Source organism: Palaemon carinicauda, chromosome 15 (assembly GCF_036898095.1).
Source record: "Palaemon carinicauda isolate YSFRI2023 chromosome 15, ASM3689809v2, whole genome shotgun sequence".
NCBI classification, from domain to species: domain Eukaryota; kingdom Metazoa; phylum Arthropoda; class Malacostraca; order Decapoda; family Palaemonidae; genus Palaemon; species Palaemon carinicauda.
Genome location: NC_090739.1, coordinates 130,348,662 through 130,371,241, shown reverse-complemented (window position 1 = coordinate 130,371,241; position 22,580 = coordinate 130,348,662). Strand labels below are relative to the sequence as shown.

Here is a 22,580-nt window from a genome sequence, read left to right as displayed (position 1 = left end):
CCTCATTCCGTATCTTATCTCTTCTTGTCACCCCACTCATCCATCTCAACATTCTCATCTCTGCCACATCCATCTTCTTCTCTTCTTTGTATTATACTATTTCATTATCTTTGACTAATATAATGCTCATTCCTTATCCAAATGTACGTTTTGGAACTTGTATGGTTGTTATATGTGTGCAAATGAAATTATTCTAAGTATGGGGAGTGAATCTCTTAATTGCCTTTCTAAAAACCTTAGAAATTCATGTTATGGTTATATATTTTTTCTCCACTTGCAGATTTTCATTTCCTTATTTCTTGATCATTGAAAACTCTGAGGAGATCAGCTTGAAATACAGTAATATGTACAGTAAACTTGGATATAATCAGTAAGGTAGATCGTCAAGTAATGAAAAGAAAACTGTTATTGCCATTTTTTTATTTATTAAACATTTTCTCTAAACAAATAATGTTGACAAAAGATTCTTATGCAAATTATGAAGAAAAAAGAAAGATCGATATAAGATAAAACTTAAGAGTGAGTGATCAGAAAATTTCACTGGCTTGAACTGTTATCAGTCAGAACTTGGACTTAGAATTAATAACAAAATATTTCACAAAAAGGTCTGTCAGTTATGCTTTGGTTAAGCTTTTTTACCTGAAATTCTAGAAAAAATATTCATAAAATGTTAGATAGATAGTAAGGAACTGAAATTCTAGGAAAATATTCATAGTATTAATGTAAATACAGTAGTGAGAAACTGATGATAAACTATGCCATCAACATTTCATAATCTTCCTATTTCAGAGGAGTGAGCATCATTTTAGATTGCCATGTTTGTATTTAATAATTTTTCCAACATCTGCACAGTGCAGTTTATAGGTGAAGACTTAATTTGGGAACACAGGAATGAGGGTGGCATCAGTTGGATGGAAAGCAGTCGCAGCATTCAAGCCATAACGACGAACTTCACGATGCGTCTGAGAAGAGGTCATACTGCTGAACTTTACGGTAACTTCGATATCAGTACGCCATTCGTGCACTGGAAGAAGAATTGTCTTGAAATCAAGTAAGTGTGTCTTTAATCTTTACAGCATATTTTCTGATGTATATATGTCCAGATTCCTAAATAATTTTCATAATAAGGTGAAGCCACGGAAGAAATTTTGTCATACATGGGAACGAATAAGAATTTTACTTTTAAATCTGTAAAATGCTTTCATGAAAATTATGTTGGCTATAAAAGCCTATTCGTAATGTCATGTAGGTGGCTATGTATGCTCATAATCATGTCATTACATCATAGAAAATATGTTTCATCTGTTTAATTATTTTCCAGAAGATCAGTTTGATTGACTCTTTCTCCTAAAATTTTAAAAAGAATAATAATTTTTCTATTGTCTTTACCTTCAAAAATACATGATCTTAGTAAGTGAATAAAAACATCCTATCATTTCAGTCTTTATGCTATTTGGGGAACTTGAATAAATTGTAAATATTGAAAGAACACATTTTCTACAGGTATTTCCGTGACCCTGATCACATTGAAGGCACTATGAAAGCTGGCTGGCATGACAATGAGTTTATCGATATGCAACTCTTAGCACGAAAGAGGATTGACAATTCTACCTTCAGGATAGAGACCAAGTTGGACGTGAGCTCCTCTTTTGAGGGTCTCATAAGTGCTAGCACTGGAGCTATCATAGAGAAAACTGTCGGAGTTCTTGATATGAACTTCTATATAATGGTGAGTGAAATTGTTGCCTTAACTATTTAAGGTATTTTATTGGAAGGAATACTCACCAAGTATGTTTCAGAAAGAAACCCAGATACGTACACTATATTGAAAATTTCTTAACCCTTTTCCCCCAATGGACGTACTGGTACGTTTCACAAAACTCATCCCTTTACCCCCATGGATGTACTGGCACGTCATTGCGAAAAACTGCTATTTACATCTTTTTTTGCATATTCTTGATAACTTTATGAGAAATTTCAGGCATTTTCCAAAAGAATGAGACCAACCTGACCTCTCTATGACAAAAATTAAGGCTGTTAGAGCAATTTAGAAAATAAATATTGCAAAATGTGCTTGAAAAAAAAAAATACCCTGGGGATTAAGGGTTGGAAAATTCCAAAAGGGTTAATGAGTTAACACTATAGATAGCTATCAAGCACTCTAAGGATAGGTAAGTCTTCATGTTTCCTACAGGTGTTAATTACCTGAAATTTTACTAAATCCAACCGAGTCAGAACAAGTCAAACTCTCTGTGATCTTGGAAGCTACTAGAATGTATACAGGGTGATGCAAATTTCCCCCAAGGAGAAGTACACTTTTAAGACAGCCAGTATTAATAGAAAATAGGTAAACAGCTACTAAATATAGCCAGTATTAAAAGAAAATAGGTAAACGGTTACTAAATACTCTTTTTACTGGTTGCAACCCTCATTTACACATTTTTCATAAGAGCAAAGACTAATTGAGTTATTAAAAGTCAAAATCCCATCTGCAACTGTATTAAAGACCCAAAAACAAAGCATAAAAAGTTCGATACATATAACAAGGTTATTTGAATTAAACATAATACTATAGATTGCAGCATAAGAAACAGCACCTGTGACTGGGTAACGAGTCTAGATAAGTAATATGTGTTAACTGCTAATTCTTGACGGTCTGTTGGTGCGAGGGACGAATGTTTCCTTTCTCAATTGACTAAGAATTCTTTAGAATTATTCAAAATAATTTCATTACAAACATAATTGAACACAAAAGAAAACTTAAGGTTACTTTTTTACAGACTCCTTTTACTATCAAGACTTGCTTACTTAACACAGCCATATTACAATTTTCTCAGATAGTTACGGATACTTTTTTTTATCCATAGTGGGACAAAGATCGACTGGAAATTACATTTGAAGGCAAAGACGACAGTATGAACGATATTCTGAGATATTCGCTCTTTGGTCAAGTCCGGACTACGATTGAGGGTTACAGCTTGATGTCTGCCGCTGTTGACTTTTCTCTCCTGCCCTTGGCCTCAGATATGCGAGCCAAAGCCAAATGGGAAGGACATGAATATGAAGTAATACTTGCAGGTATGGAAGTCATTTCAGAACTTTTCATCCAGAAAACAGGAAAATGATTGTCTTTACTTCCCTGTTGCAATCTTCCTAATCAAGTGGAACTTAATCAGGAACTTCAAAAGTTTAATCTTGCAGCAAATGTGTTTTATGTTGAACAGGCTGCCATTAGTCTCTTTATAGTTTATTTTTGAAAGATCTATTTTAATGTTATTACTGTTTCTAAAATGTGTTATTTTGATTGTTCATTACTTTTCTCAAAGTTTGTTTATTTCTTTATTTCCTTTCCTCATTTGGCTATTTTTCCCTGTTGGTCTCCTCTCCCTTATAGCATTCTACTTTACCAACTGGGGTTGTACCTTAGCTAACAATAATAATAATAATAAATAATAATAATAATAATAATAATAATAATAATAATAATAATACATACATACATACATACATACATACATACATATACCAAGGCACTTCCCCCAATTTTGGGGTTAGCCGACATCAAACAAATGAAACAAAAAAGGGGACCTCCTCTCTACGTTCCTCCCAGCCTGACCATTGATAATAATAATAATAATAATAATAATAATAATAATAATAATAATAATAATAATAATGATGATGATGATGATGATGATGATGATGGGCAACTAGGGAGTGGTGATATATATCAATTGTCTTTTGTTTGAAATTCATTATGAATGATTAGATCCGTGACTTCAGGAGGTAAGTAAGACCAATCCTCAACTTTTCATTGGAATTATCATATGAATGATGAGTTTTATTTCTTGTATTAGTGATCTTGTTAAATACAGTTCCCTGTAACTACCTTTTGCAACAGTTGGGTGATTTCAGTAATAAGACCAAGTCTATAGGGAAGTATTTGTAGAGACTGTTAACTTTATAATCTAAAATTCCACTCATTCTAATCTCATTCTTAAGATGTGCAATGGGACATTAAATGTTTATATACAGCCAGGAATGTGAAGGGCTTTTTTTTTTTTTTTTTTATTAATTTATGATTCAAAATTATGGTCATATAAAGAATAAATTCATTCTTTTACAAATGCCTTCAAGGCATAAAGGCCCTATTTGAAAAAAAATATATTGTCATAATTTCATAAATAAGGATTAGCTAGGAGACAATTTGGTTGTAACACAGCTCATGAAAAGTTTTCCTGGCTAAATTTTACTCGACCAACATTTCCTTTTGAAGTTTGGATATAAATTACAACCGTTATTATATTACATTTTTTACTCTCTGTATAATGGCTGTCTGCTAAAGAAGGTGATGAATGCAAGAGTTGATGAGAGAAGCACAAGAGGAAGGCCAAGCTTTGGGGGGATGGATGGAGTGAAGGAAGCTCTGGGTGACAGGAGGATAGATGTGAGGGAGGCAAGAGAGCGTGCTAGAAATAGGAATGAATGGCGAGTGATTATGACGCAGTTCCGGTAGGCCCTGCTGCTTCCTCCGGTGTCTTGGAAGACCGCGGAGGTAGCAGCAGTAGGTGATTTAGCGTTATGAAGCTTCATCTGTGGTGGATAACGGGGGAGGGGTGGTTGTGGCACCCCTAGCAGTACCAGCCAAACTCGGTTGAGTCCCTTGTTAGGCTGGGAGGAACGTAGAGAGGAGAGGTCCCCTTTTCTGTTTCATTTGTTTGATGTCGGCTACCCCCCAAAATTGGGTGAAGTGCCTTGTTATATGTATGTGTATGTATATAGGTTATTATGTCTTCAGTTGCGTGATTCTCTATATTAGCACTAGGGAGAATCGACATTTATATGTATGCTGAAATGTTTATCACTTGTAATTTAGTACTTTTGGCAGAAACACTTATGTAATATTAGACTTTTGGCTCAATTAGGTGGAATACTGCATTCACTACAATTTTATCAGAATAGATAATATGCTGAATTATATGCATACAGTATATAAATTTGTAATACTGTACCATAAATGATGAAACATCTTCCTTTTTTTCAGGCGACATGTACCATGGATATGATTTCCTCAGGGGAAACTTGTCTGTGTCGTCATTACAAAAGAAAGACATGTTGATGGCCAATATACATGTGTACCATGATCCACAAGCTTTGGAGGAGAAGCTAAGTGTATGTAAACAAATACTCATTTAGGATTTCACTAATGCTTTGATTTTACCATCTAAAAACATCTGGTTATATTTGGAAGAAAATTGAGAATAGATTTTATATAGAAGAATGGACCAGAGATATAAAAGTAGGATCTTTTTGTAATAATTTTGAATTGGTTTATATTTTATGCTAGGGATTTATTTTTATACTCATGCTTAGGATAAAGCATTTCCAATAAGACGGTACTGTATCAGAAAATGTCAATAGTTTTAATGAAAGCCTGATTGAACACAACAGTAGAATTCTGTATTTAAATCCCTCGTGAAAAAGCAAGATTTAATTCAATTAGCCATAACTTGAACCAAGGTAGACTTATTCGATTTGGAGTATCACAGTGTTGTTCTAATTAAAGATAGCAGTACTTTGGGCTGATGAGGAAATACACATAGAGGGTCAAGTGGCTACTTTACCTCAACACTTCAAGGCTGGAATTCTGATAGAGACCTCCATGGAAGAGTTTCGTAAGGCGGGCATCATCCTAGGCCACTCAAAGGACAAGCATATAAAGGTGAGAGTTAACAACACATAGTTCATGACTCTAATTTACTTTCAAGATGATTTTTCATCAAGTTGAGAGATTTTTCTGTGCCATGTAGAGTTTTGTTATTATGGGTCGAAATTACTGTGGTGTTCTGATGTATTGTAGATAGGTGTGATTTAGTAATTAATTTCATATTTTTCTGTAACCCATTCTTAAAATGATCAAGTTTCAATTTGATCTAGTAGTAACGATTTCACGTCGTTCTGAGGATTTTAAAAATTATCCAGTTTTTATTTACTTTTTGAAAAAGGGATGGGTTAACCTATATTTTTTTTTCTTTTGCAGACAGAGGCCAGAGTGCAGTGGAATGATAAAGTCGACGCTGGTTTCATTCTGTTTGGCCAAGTCACATCCCTGACTGACTTCTTGGTCAGCTGCACTATACGTACACCTTTTCCAGGGTATCAGGTAAGAACGTTAGACTAGTTACATTAGTATGACTATTCTGCAGAAAAAAAATTGACTTCATAGCTATCTATATCTCAGTCATGAATACTAGAGTATGTGTAGCACTGTCTGATAATGGTAAATTCAAAGATACTTTATTTTTTCGTTATATTGACACTATGTATGTACAGACCTAAGAAAAGCAAAGTTTTACATTTTCTTTTATGAAGTCTTGTTGATAGGTATGAATTTGTGCCAATCTTTCAGATTTCAAATTATTTCCTAATGTGACATAAGGAATTTTGCCAACTTTTCTGCTGTTTAATGGGCAGTATTTTCATCTAACTTATTTAACATAATCTGAGGAATAGTATTTTAGAAGTATCTTTTCGTAAATTCCATTTGTTTCTAATTTCAATCCTTAAATCCCTAGTTCTCAGAATCGCCCTTAATTTTTTAATATTTTAGGTGATAACAGGAGAACTTAGAAACCTATTTACATTGCAACCAGAAGTTCGTGTTCACCCCAGGATTTTTGGTCAGATAGGAGATAATAAGGTATGCAACATTGTGATAGAATTTATCACAAATATCCAACTTTCGTATTACTTAAATTTTATTTTATCTTTTTTAGACTATTATTGATAATATCTCAAAGTGATCTACATACAAACATCTTTTAAACAACGTACAATGTATCATGTACAAATATCAAATTACAAAAAAAGATGTTTGGCGCCTTTGGTTATTTGCTTCAGAGATGGTGTTTTAATTTATCAAAATGTTTAGAATTTTAAAACTTATTTGTTTCTCGCGCATCTGCAGTATGGCCTTGGGGCTCGTTACGAGCAAGGCCAACTTCCTCGCCTGCGCATTGCCATTGAATTGTATTCCCCCTTGCCTGAGCTCCATACTGTCGTTCTCGATCTGTGTGATAACACTACGGATTCCAGTGTGAGGTATGACCTTACCATGAAGTATGGACCTACCAAAAACTTACGACTAAATGTGGACCTTGAGGTAAAAGTTACTATGTTCTTATTTCCTTATTTGATTTTTAATAAATGTAGAGTTCCTGAAGCTCCTTCATTAGCTTGCTTTAATCCTGTGATGCTTTCAAGAGTGGTATTATCAAAATTTTGAATCTAAATTTAACTCTCTTTTTCCCTGTTCATGACTCATTGTGATATAAATGAACCTGTTGGTGATTTATCATAGTAGACACTCAGGTGATACTTCTATGATAAGGATGCATTTTGATATATTGCATATTCCTTTCTAGGTTTTACTAGTCAATGATGTGTGATGTAAAATAGGGTAGTGGAAACCAATACTATTTGAAAGATGAATATTGTATGAATCAGCTTTTTTCCATGTAAAATGGAATTTATTTATGTAATAATTTTCATGAAACCTAATTCATTTGATTTTGAGTTCAATGCATTTGTCTCCGCTCTCTCTGATACATATAAAATTCAGTAAGAAATAGGATTCTTATTTATTTATTGCATTTTTTATCTATATATTTTGTAAATCTTCAGAGAAGTTCTGGTGGTTTTGAGGGCCATGCCATAGCTGAGTTACCCTTACAGTCCCTAGATAATAGACTCACCGATGCCAGTGTGAAGTTTGCCGGTTTGATTTCGTGGGATTCAGTGCCAAAAGTTAATATAACTATCCAATCAGAAGGTGCAGATACATCCAAGGTAAAGAAATGTCAGTGATTTTTGTTTCTAAACATGGGATGTGAGGTTTTGACTGTATGGAAAATACGGTGCTATTATAGTATGCTATCTACCGCCGATTTTGCTATCTACCACCCCTTTCTGACTATAGTATGATACCTACCATCAGTCCCTAGGATACGGTCTACTTGCTAATCCGCCTCTAATAAGGAGGATCACTACCGACTTGATAACCTAACCTACCCTAACCTAACCTACAAACTGCTTATAATTATGCACCCATGTTGTCCTGCCAATAAATGTTATTAAACTATCATTAAAGTGCAATGAGGATAACATACTGGTGGTAAGTAATCTGTTTGATAATCCTCATCAAACAGGAGGATTAACATTGACGGTAGATAACATACTTTGTGGTAGATAGCATACTATAGTAGAAATTCGACGGTAGATAGCATACTATAATAGCACCGAAAATACATTAGAATACAATTTAGTTAATATGGAGATATGTTACCATCTGAGTGTATGTAAAGCTTATCACCCTTAGTATGAGATTGTTTTCTTTCACCTCAGCTTGTGGTGAAAGGAAGTTTACCGAGGATTGAAGAAGGAGATCTACACGTTTCTCTGACTTCCTCCATAGAAGGATATGAAACGTTTGATACCACTTGGGAATACCTCATCCCTACGAGCGAGGACGTCGGGAAATTGAGTGGTCGCATTCATACTAAAGAAGGCGTTTATGAGATCTTCGCTCAGGGCACAACCAGAGACCTCTCTGGGACATATTCGTCTCCGATTGAGCCATTTAGGTCAGGCATAAAAAGTATCTAAGACTTTATTAAAAGATATTCAAATTACTTATCCTATATTTGCCTGCTTATTGATGTATTCTTAGAATGAGTTTATAATTATTTTTGCCAAATTATATTTGCTCAATAGATTTTTTCCCATCAAAACTTTTGTCGTGTGTTGCAAATCCTATAAATTTTTTTAACCTTTATTTCAGAAATGGAGAGTTTATGTGGCAACTAATTGTTGTTGATATATTGAAATCTCGTCTGAAAACCAAAGTCGGATGGGAAAGAGGAAATATTGTTCTTGACGCCACAGTCAAATATGATCAGAACTTCATTCGTGAGGTAAAAGGAAATTCTCTTAAAGTTAGCTTACTTGCATAGGTGTTTACTTATGAAGTTGTCAAGAGACATATCTTATTAATCTATAGAGGTTAATCAAGTTAAGGAACTAATAATGTTTTATTTCATTCTACAACATATAAGCATTCATATATACTTTCATTTGTAATTATTCTTTATATATAGTTTTTTTCTTTTTTAGCAAAATTGGCATCAGGTTATATGTGCCTTTTTTAAAATTCCAGTCAAATCTTGATTTCCTTGTGGAAAATTGCTGAAGAATCCTGTATTCAGGTTCATAACAAAGGTCTAACTTGTTTTTACAAAATGCTTTGGTTATTTAACATCGATCATGGAGTACACTTTTGTCTTTCAAAATTGTTTCAGAAGTTTTAGGATTTCTTATGGTTAAGGATTAATTATTTTATATGGAATGTCATACCATTCCTCAAACAAATAGAAAAGAATGTACCACAAAGGGTAGAAAGAGAAAGAACTGTAATGAAGATATTTTTAAGAATGGAATAGAAGCAGAAGGATCATAAATATCTGCAAATATTTGAATGTATAAGGAAAAAAAAACAAAGGAGATCGGCCTACTGTATTATCATAGATTTGGCAAAGTATAGGAGTCGTTCTTGGGACCTGATCGTTCAGAAAAGATTGTATCTCCAACTCAAAGTAGTAATGCCGTTGGCAATTCTTGTAATATTAATTGAACTATTTTCTGGGATTTTCCTTTAGGTTCTGTAATAGTTTCTATGTTTATCGTATATGAATCTTCACTCCTACATCTTTAACAAGTAACAAATGACATAGGGGAGTCATTGTTGCTAAACACTATGTGAAATAGAAAAAAATTTACCAAACCATATAAACTTGACAGTTTTCGTACCTTTTCAGAAGGTTTAGTAAGTTAGTTTACCTTAATGTAATTTGATTTACAGTATTATAACAATTCTTCAGTAAATAGAAAACAGAATTGTTTAACTCTCTTTAGAAATACATTGAGGCAAAAAGTTATTTAAAACTTTTTTATCAAATTTGAATATATATACAGCAATATCTTGCATTTAGGAACTTTTGATAAGTTACCCTTTTAATTCTAGCTTTATTTGTAATCTCTTGTGTGTGTATAAGACACCTAACATTCATTCTCCAAATATAGTCCTTCATCTAACAGGTAGGGAGAATCTGCTTTTAAAGTGTAATTAGTTGTTACATCACTTGAAGTTACACCAAATTATAGTTTCTGAAAGAAAAAAAAAGGCAGTTCAGAGCAAAAAATCAAACAAATTACAGAAAGCAACAATATATGATAAAATTTTATAGATATGCTTTAATAACACATTATGCTGTTTCAGTTGGATGGCACTCTTGAGACACCCTGGGAAGACTTAGAAAAGTCCAGTTTACGTCTTGTTGGCAAGCCGCAGGAAGGGGGTTACCGAAATAACCTGGTGCTCGAAGGTTCAGGACAAACTTACAACGGCAATCTCTTCTGGAAATATCGCAGTGAAAGTGACTGGGAAGTTGACATCGAGGTAAGGACTTGATCCATTTAGCTGTGGTGGGATTCCTTTCACATCTAATTTAGCGTATTGATCTTCTATATCAGAAGCTGTGAAGTACTGTATAATACACAGATCTTTTATATTTCTTTTGAAAAAGACACAATAACTCCATTTATTGTACAATGTGTTCATTAAAATACAAAATCTATGTTACGAAGCTTTTATTGTTGTCTATGCAGTGAGTAGGCTCTGCTCTGAATACCATAAGAAAGTAGATAAACTAGGTGTTGAATTATTCTATTATATAGATTAATTTTCTTTACCGGGTGTAGGATCTCACCAGTATTTAGCATAAGCAAATGTTATTTTGTCTGCTTTAATCATTTTTAAATATTTAACTTAGCCGGTGAATATATAATAGCTGAGCCTCCGGCGGCTCGACAGAAAAACACACAAAAACTCGCGAGCGACTCTATGAAGGTTGCGGGTGTGCCCACTAGCGCCAACTATCGGCCAGATACCGCATATACATGTAAACAGACCCAATTTTTCTCTGTCGGTCTGATCGACAAGACATACCATTACTCGCTGTTAACCTGGAGTTTTTTAACAGTCTTGGTGAAGTACTTCCTTTTGGTTTGAGCTTTCGTAGTGCAGGTGTTTTATCTTCAACTTAAATCTTGAACTCATTTTTGGATAGATTTAATTGCTGATGACTTTGGATTGTTTTTTGGACTTTCTTTGACTTTTAATTGGCCGACCTTTCCCTTAGTACGGAAGTGTGTTTTAGGCTTTTAGCAATTATCTTATCACGTTATAAATTGTTGTTGTTAATTATAAATTTTCCTCTATATATTTTATATCTCAACCGCCTTTATTAGGCCTCTTCGATTAGCTTTCCATTTATAATAAACATCAAGATAAATTTTAATGATTTGTTTATATGCGACCTTACCCATTCCTCCCCTAATCCGAGAGTAGGCAGTCCTAATTTGGAAACCGAAGTTAAACAACGTTGAGCCCTTTCAATCGTAAATAACTTTTACAGAGCAAATGATTTAAAACTTATTAAATGAATATTTTTTAGTAGATATTTTATGAAAGATTTTCTTTGAATAGTCTTCGTACTGTTTCAAAGATGAACTAACGTTTAGTTTATTTATGCTACGCAGTTTGCGCTCTATCGTTACGATAGAGAGAGAGAGAATCACGGTTTCACTTTGCAGAAAGAGTAAATCGATTCTGACGTTTTGTTCATTCTTCTTTCAAACTTAAATGTTTTAAATACTAATTTAAAGGAACTTGTTAATTTTCAATTTCTTAGTCCTTTCAGTTTTTTCCTTTGGTCAAATAACCTGTTTATTGACGAAAGGTAAGTGGGCTTTTCTCTTCGGTGCGAAATCAAGAGAGAGAGAGAGAGAGAGAGACGGAGAGAGAGAGAGGAAGAGAGAACGTTCCGATCTTCATTCTCGTCCCAAGCGAGTAACGTTGTTCTCGAGTCAGTTTTTTACTCTCGTCCCTAGTCTCTGTACGGGGAGAAAGGATAAAACGTTTTTAGTTTTTATTCTCGTCCCAAGGCACTGTACGGTGAGAGATTGAAAACGTAGTTTTGAATGAACTAGTGTTTAGTCTACTCCCCAGCCACTGATCTTTTTATCTTAATATATGTTTACTGTTTTTTGCTTGTATTAATGTGCTTACATTATACGACTTATTTCGCAATTATAACCTTTTGATGAGGGTAGAATTGCGTGCTTCAGGTAGAAATCAGTTTTATTCATGCCTAATGTGAATTGTTGAAAAATTCGATTTCAGTGAAGTAAGTGCAAAACAGAAAATCATAGTGATAAAGTGATAATTGCGCAAAGTGTTATCAGTGTTGCGACCGAGGGTTCGTCTGTTCGTGCCTGTCGTTCGCCTAGTCCGAGACCTCTTGCAAGCTCCCAAGCCCAGGGGAGAAGTAATGTCGTACGACTTATGGGTTCAAGAGGCCTTGATCAGCGAACAGACGTTCCCTCTATGGTTTCAGGCGTGTCTCATCAAGACCGCCCCTACCATAAGACGAGCGAGACGATTTTCTCCTCGTCATCCGAAGGCTTTTCGCGTAAGAAACCGTGGAGCAAGGTTTCGAGGCCCTTAAAGCGAAAGTCAGTCCTTTCAGGACAGGTCCAGCGTCCTGGTTGTAGCCATTGGGACAGCTCTGACCCTATGCAGTCATCGGAAGACTGCTCGCCGCCTAAACAAAAGCGTAACACAGGCTCCGAGAGTCTTTTTGTAGGCAAGGTTTTGCAGTCACAGACGTTACCCTCGTCTCTTACCGCACCCATTCCCGTTGATCCTAAATGGGTTGTACGGCAAGACATGCAGAATAAGCTTGCCTCTCTTATGGAGGACTATTCTGCTGAAAAGGTTCACGATGATCCTCGCCGCTTAGCTGATCGAGATCCTGGCCGTCAGCCGCCCAAACGAGCCTTTGCTCGTCCTGTTGACATTGACGTTACAAAGTCACGTCAATCGTGTTTTGTAGAGCCTCACTCGATGCAGTCCCGTGTTGACTCTCAGCCGCTGCCGCTTGCTCTTGTTGACGTTCAGGACGTTCGCCAACCAGCATAGTTGACTTGTTTTGACGTTGAGCGTCAAGCACCGCAGTCAAGAGTTGTTTTGACTGCTCAGTCTAGGCAGTCAAGGCAGTCTCGAGTTGACGTCGAGCGTCCTCCCGCACCTGTTGTTGTTGCTGGTCAGTCCTTTAAGCAGTTACATGACATAGCGTCCTTGACTGCTACTGTTGCCTTTGCGTGTGGACTCTGCTTGTCAAGCATTGCCACCACGGCAGGTCTCTCCCTTGCTTGAGACTCGGCAATTGTCGGACAAGGTTCCTTCAGATGAGGAAGTTGCTGATCCCCCTCCTACTGATATTCCCTTGAAGACTCTGTCAGACGGAGAGGAGCCTAAAGCTGCTCAGCCCTCTATGGACTTTAAATAAATCATGCTGATTTTTAAGGATCTTTGTCCGGATCTTTTTGTAACTGCTGCTCCTCGTTCGCCTAAACGTCAGAGTTTACACTAGGCCTAGCTACTTCAAAGCTGTTGTTTTCTAAGCTAGTGCTCTCTCGCTCTTCTAAGAGAGCTTTACGTTTGCTAGGCGACTGGTTAATCACCAGGAGGAGTTTTAAGCTGGCTTATAGAGCGAGAGTCTGATATGACACGGGAGAAGTTCTCGGCTTGGGAGTTCCTGCCTCTGCCCAGATAGACTTCTCAAACCTCATAGACTCTCCCTGGCGCCTGGCCATGAGACGCTCCAAGATTTTATGGTCGGCTTCAGAGCTAGACCATCTCCTGTTAGGAGTTTTTTTTTTTTTCGAGCGTTTGAAGTTTTGCTGTACAATTATGTCATGCATAAACAAGGCTTTCAGGGATGGTTCCAATAATCTGACAGCCATGTTCTCTGCAGGAACAAGTCTATCAGGGATGGCTCCAATGATCTGGCAGCCATGTTCACTGCAGGAGTACGTAAGAGGCAAGTGCGCTCAATGTGTTCATTGTCAAGACAAACTTCACGATGAAGTCTACCAGGCTGTCTTGACAGCATTAATGGAAGGCGACTGGATGGTCTCTCTCGACCTTCAGGAGGCATACTTCCACATTCCTATACACCCGGATTCCCAACCGTTTCTGAGGTTTGTTTACAGGAATGTGGGGTACCAGTTTCGAGCCCTGTGCTTTGGCCTCAGTCCTGCTCCTCTCGTGTTTACGAGGCTCATGAGGAATGTGGCAAAATCCCTCCATCTATCGGGATTCCGAGCCTCCCTGTACTTGGATGACTGGCTTCTCAGAGCATCGTCCAGTCTTCGCTGTCTGCAGGATCTACATTGGACGTTGAGTCTGGCCAGGGAGTTGGGACTTTTGGTCAACCTAGAAAAGTCCCAACTGATCCCATCCCAGATTATTCTATATTTGGGGATGGAGATTCGTAGTCCAGTTTTTTCGGGCTTTTCCGTCTGCCACCCGAATAGAACAAGCCCTGCTCGAAGTCCAACTAATGCTGAAAAGAGAACGTTTGTTCAGTCAGGAGTTGGAACAGTCTCGTAGGGACTCTCTCATCCCTGGAGCAGTTTGTCTCGCTAGGGAGACTACACCTTCGGCCTCTCCAGTTCCATCTAGCCTCTCACTGGAACAAGGACAAGACGTTAGAGACGGTATCATTCCCAGTCTCCGAACCAGTAAAGGCATGCCTGAAATGGTGGGACAGCAATATCAGTCTGAGAGAGGGACTATCCCTAGCAGTCAAGAACCCAAACCACGTGTTGTTCTCAGACGCGTCGGATTTGGGTTGGGGTGCGACCCTGGACGGTCGGGAATGCTCGGGTCTGTGGACCTCAAGTCAGAAGAGCATGCACATCAACGGCAAGGAGCTATTAGCAGTCTACTTGGCCTTGATGAAATTCGAAAGCTTTCTTCGAAACTAAGTGGTAGGGTTCAACTCAGACAACATCACAGCTTTGGCTTACATCTCCAAGCAAGGAGGCACACACTCCTTCACGCTGCTCGAGATCGCAAGGGACCTTCTCATATGGTCAAGAAATCGAGGCATCTCCCTGTTGACGAGATTCATCCAGGGGGACTTGAACGTCTTGGCAGACTGTCTCAGTCGGAGGGGTCAGGTGATACCCACGGAATGGACCCTCCACAAGGACGTGGGCAAGAGTCTTTGGGCTACTTGGGGTCAACCCACCATAGACCTCTTTGCCTCCTCGTTGACCAAAAGGTTACCAATCTATTGCTCTCCAGTCCTAGATACAGAAGCAATCCACATAGACGCGTTTCTACTGGATTGGTCTCATCTGGACTTATATGCATTCACACCATTCAAGATAGTCAACAAGGTACTGCAGAAGTTCGCCTCTCACGAAGGGACAGGGTTGACGTTGGTTGCTACCCTCTGGCCCGCGAGAGAGTGGTTCACCGAGGTACTTCAATGGCTGGTAGACATTCCAAGAAGTCTTCCTCTAAGGGTAGATCTCTTACGTCAGCCCCACGTAAAGAATGTTCATCAAAGCCTCCCCGCGCTTCGTCTGACTGCCTTCAGACTATCGAGAGACTCTCAAGAGCTCGAGGCTTTTCGAAGGAGGCAGCCAGTGCGATTGCGAGAGCTAGGAGAGCTTCTACCTTCAGAGTATACCAGTCGAAGTGGGAAGTCTTTCGAGATTGGTGCAAGCCAGCATCTATGTCCTCTTCCAGTACCTCTGTAGCCCAATCGGAGATTTTCTTTTACATCTGAGAAATGTTCGCTCCCTCTCAGCTCCCACGATTTAGGGCTACAGGAGCATGTTGGCTTCGGTCTTTCGTCATAGAGGCTTAGATCTTTCCAACAATTAAGATCTCCAAGATCTCCTTAAGTCTTTCGAGACCTCTAAGGAACGTCGTTTGGCAACTCCTGGATGGAACTTAGACGTGGTCCTAAGGTTCCTCATGTCAGACAGGTTTGAGCCATTACATTCAGCCTCCCTGAAGGATCTCACCCTCAAGACGCTTTTCCTAGTGTGCTTGGCTTCGGCTAAAAGGGTCAGTGAAATTCATGCCTTCAGTAAGAACATCGGCTTTTCTACAGAAAAAGCCACATGTTCACTTCAACTTGGTTTCCTGGCCAAAAATGAACTGCCTTCTCGTCCTTGGCCTAAGTCTTTTGATATACCTTGCCTGTCAGAGATCGTAGGCTACGAACTTGAAAGAGTGCTGTGTCCAGTTAGAGCTCTTAAGTTCTACTTAGCTCGTACTAAGTCCTTATGAGGTGGATCTGAGGCATTATGGTGCTCAGTTTAGAAACCATCATTGCCTATGTCAAAGAATGCTTTGTCATATTTTATCAGACTTTTAATACGAGAGGCTCATTCTCACTTGAATGAAAAAGACCGATGCTTACTTAAGGTTAAGACGCACGAAATAAGAGCTATAGCAACTTCCGTGGCCTTTAAGCAAAATAAATCTCTGCAAAGTATTACGGACGCGACCGTTTGGAGAAGCAAATCGGTATTCGCGTCATTTTACTTAAAAGATGTCCAGACTCTTTACGAGGACTGCTACACACTGGGTCCATTCGTTACAGCGAATGCAGTAGTGGGTAAGGGTTCTACCACTACATTCCCTTAATTCCAATATCCTTTTAATCTGCTCTTGAAATGTTTTTTTAATTGGGTTGTACGGAAGGCTAAGAAGCCTTTCGCAGCCTTTTTTGATTTGGCGGGTGGTCAAATGTCATTTCTTGAGAGCGCCCAGATTAGGGGTTTGATGAGGTCCTGTTGTATGGGTTGCAGCCCTTAATACTTCAGCTCCTGGGAGTCTTTCAGCATCCTAAGAGGATCGCTGGGCTTCGTGAGGAAGACAGACTAATAAGGCAGAGTAATCGTCTAAGTCAACTTCCTTACCAGGTACCTTTATATATTTGGGTTTTGTTATGATATAACTGTCAAAAACTCTAAGCATATACGCTGTAAACTTAATTAACTCTGGTCTCTACCCACCACCATGGGTGTGAATCAGCTATTATATATTCACCGGCTAAGTTAAATATTTAAAAATATTTTAATTATAAAATAAATTTTTGAATATACTTACCTGGTGAATATATAAATTAAAGGCCCCCCCTTCCTCCCCGATAGAGACCCAGCGGGATGAGAAAAATTGGGTCTGTTTACATGTATATGCGGTATCTGGCCGATAGTTGGTTCTAGTGGGCACACCCGCAACCTTCATAGCGATCGCTCGCGAGTTTTTGTGTGTTTTTCTGTCGAGCCGCCGGAGGCTCAGCTATTATATATTCACCGGGTAAGTATATTCAAAAATTTATTTTATAATTAAAATATCATATTTAACATATTCAAGTAATATATCATACTTATGCCTGTTTATGATTATGCATAACTATATCATTATAAAAGAAAGTCTTATAAAAGCTTTTAGGACTTTTTAATACTAAACTGTAGAAACGTTGTTCAGTATTTTTAAGACATTGATATTGTCTCTTTGATTTGCATTATCGTTCATAGTTATAAAGGTTTATGTTATTGCTCATGAGTGGCTCAAGCAATGGACAACAAGATGTCTTACAGTTCAAACTTACACACAAATGATCAGTGACCTAGTGTATCACCACCAATGGTAGGACCAGGAAGAGCCAGGCAATGGTTGTTGATGCCCAGTTGGTAGACCTATAAGCTCTCCAACCATCTAATTCTTAGCTAGGTTGCAGACATACTCCAGACACATGAGTTTCTGATCAGGGATACAGTATATCCAATCAGTTACCAAGTCCTTCACACACATTTTGAGTCATATGACATGTCAATGAAGAGCTGGGATAACATACTTCCTAACTGCAAGTCTATGTGCTAATATAGCATAATCTATCCACCCATTATACCATCCAAGATGTTGCAAAGCAAACAAATGATTGAGTACTGGCAGAGTCTGACCTACCTCCAAATGAATGACTATTTTACTTATTTCCGACAGGGTTTCAGATATCAAAGTCTTTCAGCTCGGAAGATAAGATATTTGTAAGTTAAGAGTTATTTGTCTAAAAAGCACAAATATAATTTTTTAAATTTATACTTACATCAACAGAATTGTGGTTTAATTATCATAGCCATGATAATATTAAATAATCAAAGAGATTAGAATAATTTTGTGTTATAAATAGTGAATAACATAGAGCTGTTCATGACACAAGAATAAATAATGAATTCTATGCAATGTAGAAATCAGATTTATGATTTATCAAGGAAGATGGCTTCAACATTTAGTTATGAGAATATGGAATTAATAAAAACCTCTGCAGTGATCATATGATAAAAAACTAATTTCTTGAAGACATAAATGTCTCAGATTTATGTTTATCTGCAACATCAAATCTCGGGTAATAGTTTGTGCATGACTAAAGGTGTAACTACTTTTTAAAAGATATGGGACCATTTACCATTATTTGCCAAAAAAAAAAAAAAAATACAGTTTTATATATTTTTTGCAAGCATTGGCTATGCAACAGTTTTCTAAATGATTGAAAAGGCTAAAATAAAAGTTTTTTTTAGGTAGAGCGAGAGCGAGGCAGTGGCGAAGGGCGTTACACTGTCAACTTAGCCTTGACTAACACCCTCAACAAGCCATTTAAGCTGGCTGCCCATCTTACCACGCCCCACGAAGGATTCAGAGAAGTTAACTTTGATATGGATATGAGGTAAGTATTATAATTTCATATGAAGTCATTTACTTTTTCTTAGTGTGACTTTATTATTATTATTATTATTATTATTATTATTATTATTATTATTATTATTATTATTATTATTATTATTATTATTATTACTTAGCAGCCAAGCTACAGCTCTAGTTGGAAAGGCAGGATGCTACAAACAGTAGGGTTCTAACAGGAAAAGAGGGCCTGTGTGGAGAGAAAGCAGAGAAATAACAAATAAACTATATATGAGAAATAAGTAAAAGTACAAGAGATATTAAAATCAATAACAATTTTAATATAAATCAGTCAAATTTAAACTATGAGTCTTTGGTCAACCTATTCAACCGAAAAGTATTTGCATCAAGTGTGAACCTATGAAGTTCCAGAAATTTAGTAGTAATCACCAAAGTAACATACATTAGCAGAATTTTGAAAGTGGGAAAGTACATAGAATAAAATCAAGAGACCAAAGGGAAATAATTGAAATGGAATGTTTCATAAGATTTTATTTGAATATCTAAGTCATTCTTTAAATTTGCTAGATCATTCAGAATCAGAATTTTAATTGCTCGAGCTAATACCGCTAGTTCATGATTATTTCTTAACTATATGCTCCCGAAACACATACACACACGCATGCACGCACATACACATACACACACACACTTACATATTTATGAGAGCTCATGGGATATGGGAAATAAATATATTTGTAAATTATGAAAAATTAATATGCCACCTATTAGGTAGCCTGATAGTAATTTGGATCTATTTGAAATTGCCTGTAAATACATTTGATCGGTTTTCCAAGAAGGCATACTAATCATTGGTTGTCTGATATTAAGCTTGATATTTCTAATTAGTCCAGTCCATTTCATAAATAGACTAGTCTAGCCAAAGAGAAATGAAAGGCTTAGAAAGTATAGAATTAGATTTTAATTTATTGCATTATGAATTTGCATTAGAAAAATTGCCAGTTAGAAATATCAACTTTCCATGTACTGTATTGATATTAGTCTTACCATAAAAGTTAATCTTTTTTATCAATTAACATGTAACCAAGTGGACCTCCTGATAATAATGATAAAACAACTTTTCAGACGTTTCCGAGCTCCATATTACTTAAAAATTGGATGGGGGAACTCTGAAGAATCACGTAGTATAGACATCGAGTTCAGGAAGCTGTCAATCAGTGAAGTGCAGGGTGTGATGCTGTTCAACTTCCAGAATAAACTAGGAACTAAGAAATACTTTACTCTTGACCTTGATGTGATCAACCATTCCACGGATGATACAATTGATGTTTCATTGACTGCGGATGTCAAGAGCAATAACGATTACCTTGAGTAAGTATTGATTATCTCTGTGGTATGAGAATAATGGCGAGGCAGATCCAAGCTCCAGTATGTATCTGTAAGGCTACCAAGAAGCCACTCGCCTTACACTACTGAAATTCAGTTTACATTACAAGCTTAAAATGATTTAGAGCCAGAGACTATTCATCCTGTTTGGACTGGTTGAGAATTCATTGCAAAGGTATGATTCAGTGAAGCCTGATGTGGGAAGCCATCACGATTGAGTTGCTGTGGGTGCATTCATTATAGCCAAGAGTTTCTGGAAGTTCTTGAGGCTCCTTTGCTAAGCCAGAATCCCCTTTTCCCTTTCTCTGCAGGACGTGAAGAATCAACCTTTTCCTACCTTTTCTACAATAGTTCACTTGGCATTCAGAAGAAACAAGAAAGGGGTATTTTTGTAGTGATTATCAAATTGCACTAAAACTTGTTCACTGCTTAACCCTTTTACCCCCAAAGGACGTACTGGTAAGTTTCACAAAACTCATCCCTTTACCCCCATGGACATATCGGTACGTCTTTGCAAAAAACTGCTATTTATATTTTTTTTTTGCATATTTTTGATAATTTTTGAGAAACTTCAGGCATTTTCCAAGAGAATGAGACCAATCTAACCTCTCTATGACAAAAATTAAGGCTGTTAGAGCAATTTAAAAAAAAAAAAATACTGCAAAATGTGCTTGAAAAAAAAAAATAACCCCTCGGGGTTAAGGGTTGGAAAGTTCCAAATAGCCTGGGGGTAAAAGGGTTAATAAAGGGATTTTGACGTAGGAAAAATCTATTTCTGGGCGAAGGACCTGTGCCGCCCAGTGAATAAGCTCCATTTAAGCACTTATTCTTAGGTAATTTACTGCTAAATATACCAGAGAAAAAATGTAAAGGAGTGCTAGGTTAACTAGCTCGCTCACCTAATGGTGTCGGTATAAAATTGGGCGTATAATCCAGAGGTCCCGCACTATTTAGATTAATCCACGACAGAGAACCCCAATAGAGGAGAGCCGTTCAACCTCACTCGGTACTACTACAATGCATCCGCTCAGAACCCAACTCCTTAGCACCCAAAGTTTGGGGACTCCAAGGGAGAGGAGCTGGGAGGGTTCACTGGGCGGCACAGGTCCTTCGCCCAGAAATAGATTTTTCCTACGTCAAAATCCCTTTTCTGGGCTCGAACCTGTGCCGCCCAGTGAATCTATACAAGAGAAAAATGTCACCAAACTTGCAAAATAAAGGAAAAAACATAAGCGTAAGAGAAATACAGGATGCTTTAATCAGAGATGAGTACCAAAAAACAATTATAAGGGTATCTTAAATATTAACATAAATCCAATAAGGTAGGTATAATAATGCCGTGAGTGATAATATATACAGATAATATATACAGATAAAAATTTACAAATATAATAACAGTATTCAGGTGCGAGACCAACGAATACAATAGGGTATAAATGAGGCAGGTAAGAGGGAGAGATAAAGAGTCAAGGCATTAACCTGTGAGTTACTCGGGAGTAACTACGCTCCCTGCGGCTACTGTAGAAAATTTTAGGGCTTCCAAATGTTTAAGGTAGTGTTTCTTGAACACTGACGGTGATCTCCACCCTGTATACCTGGAAAGGTCTGTAAAATTCATGTGGTGAAAGAAGTTCACCGAGGTGGCAACCGCCCTGATATCATGTGCAAGAGGAAAAGAGTCAGGGTTAGCTTGTTTAATAAAATACAAAATTTGTTGCCTGATCCCTTTAATAGTAATGGTACCGCCTTGTTCTCTAACGAATAGAGGCCCCGAGGAGTTAGAGGAGGTCCGGGATAGATAAGACCTAAGAGTAGTGACAGGGCACAGCGACGGATCTTGCGTGAGGGGAACAATTTTCCAGGAGGTCCATCTGTTTTGAGGGTCTTCATTCTTAGCCAAAAAGAATTTGTTAGGAGAAAGAAGGACCTCTCCTGAAGGCAGAAAGTCAATATGACCCGGGTCTCTCGACAAGGCTGCCAATTCAGAAATTCTTGCCCCGGAAGCCAAGCTCACTAGGAAAAGTGTTTTCCTGAGAAGGGGCATGTAATCACAAGAACTGTTAATGGTATCAGAAGCCAATTTGAGTACGTCATTAAGGAACCAGGTCACCGGGGTAGGACGAGTAACCGGTTTCAGTCTGGCACAAGCTTTCGGAATTGAAGCTAACAAAGAGTCGGTTAAGTCTATGTTAAAACCCACTAGGAAGATCTTTTTCAGAGCCGATTTAATAGTGGTGATAGTATTGGCTGCCAGACCTGATTCTAATAAAGATCTAAAGAAAGTGACTGTAAGGTTCAAGTTCATACAGTTCACGTCTGAGTCTATTAAAAATTTTGCCAACTTTTTAACTGCAGAGTCATACTGACGGATGGTGGAATCCCGTTTATCTGATTCTAGGAACAAGGTGTTTTGAGGATCAATATTGGCACCATGCATAGCCGCAAACTTCATAAAGTCCATAAAGTTAGGGCGCTCTGAATGTTTGAGAAAGCGTACACAACGCGT

General features: G+C 37.5%; 1 protein-coding gene across 2 annotated transcripts in view; it reads left to right on the top strand.

Moving 5' to 3' along the window:
• Positions 1 to 22,580, top strand: part of LOC137654748 (uncharacterized) — a 120,800-nt gene that overhangs the window by 37,669 nt on the left and 60,551 nt on the right. For both annotated transcript variants that reach the window (XM_068388671.1, XM_068388670.1), the window contains exons 32-45: positions 853 to 1,051; positions 1,504 to 1,729; positions 2,868 to 3,078; positions 5,045 to 5,172; positions 5,567 to 5,722; positions 6,041 to 6,163; positions 6,611 to 6,700; positions 6,968 to 7,162; positions 7,684 to 7,848; positions 8,404 to 8,642; positions 8,840 to 8,972; positions 10,334 to 10,513; positions 18,568 to 18,713; positions 19,814 to 20,059. In XM_068388671.1, coding sequence (XP_068244772.1) covers positions 853 to 1,051; positions 1,504 to 1,729; positions 2,868 to 3,078; positions 5,045 to 5,172; positions 5,567 to 5,722; positions 6,041 to 6,163; positions 6,611 to 6,700; positions 6,968 to 7,162; positions 7,684 to 7,848; positions 8,404 to 8,642; positions 8,840 to 8,972; positions 10,334 to 10,513; positions 18,568 to 18,713; positions 19,814 to 20,059 — 2,437 coding nt within the window. The remainder of the gene's footprint in view (positions 1 to 852; positions 1,052 to 1,503; positions 1,730 to 2,867; positions 3,079 to 5,044; positions 5,173 to 5,566; positions 5,723 to 6,040; positions 6,164 to 6,610; positions 6,701 to 6,967; positions 7,163 to 7,683; positions 7,849 to 8,403; positions 8,643 to 8,839; positions 8,973 to 10,333; positions 10,514 to 18,567; positions 18,714 to 19,813; positions 20,060 to 22,580) is intronic.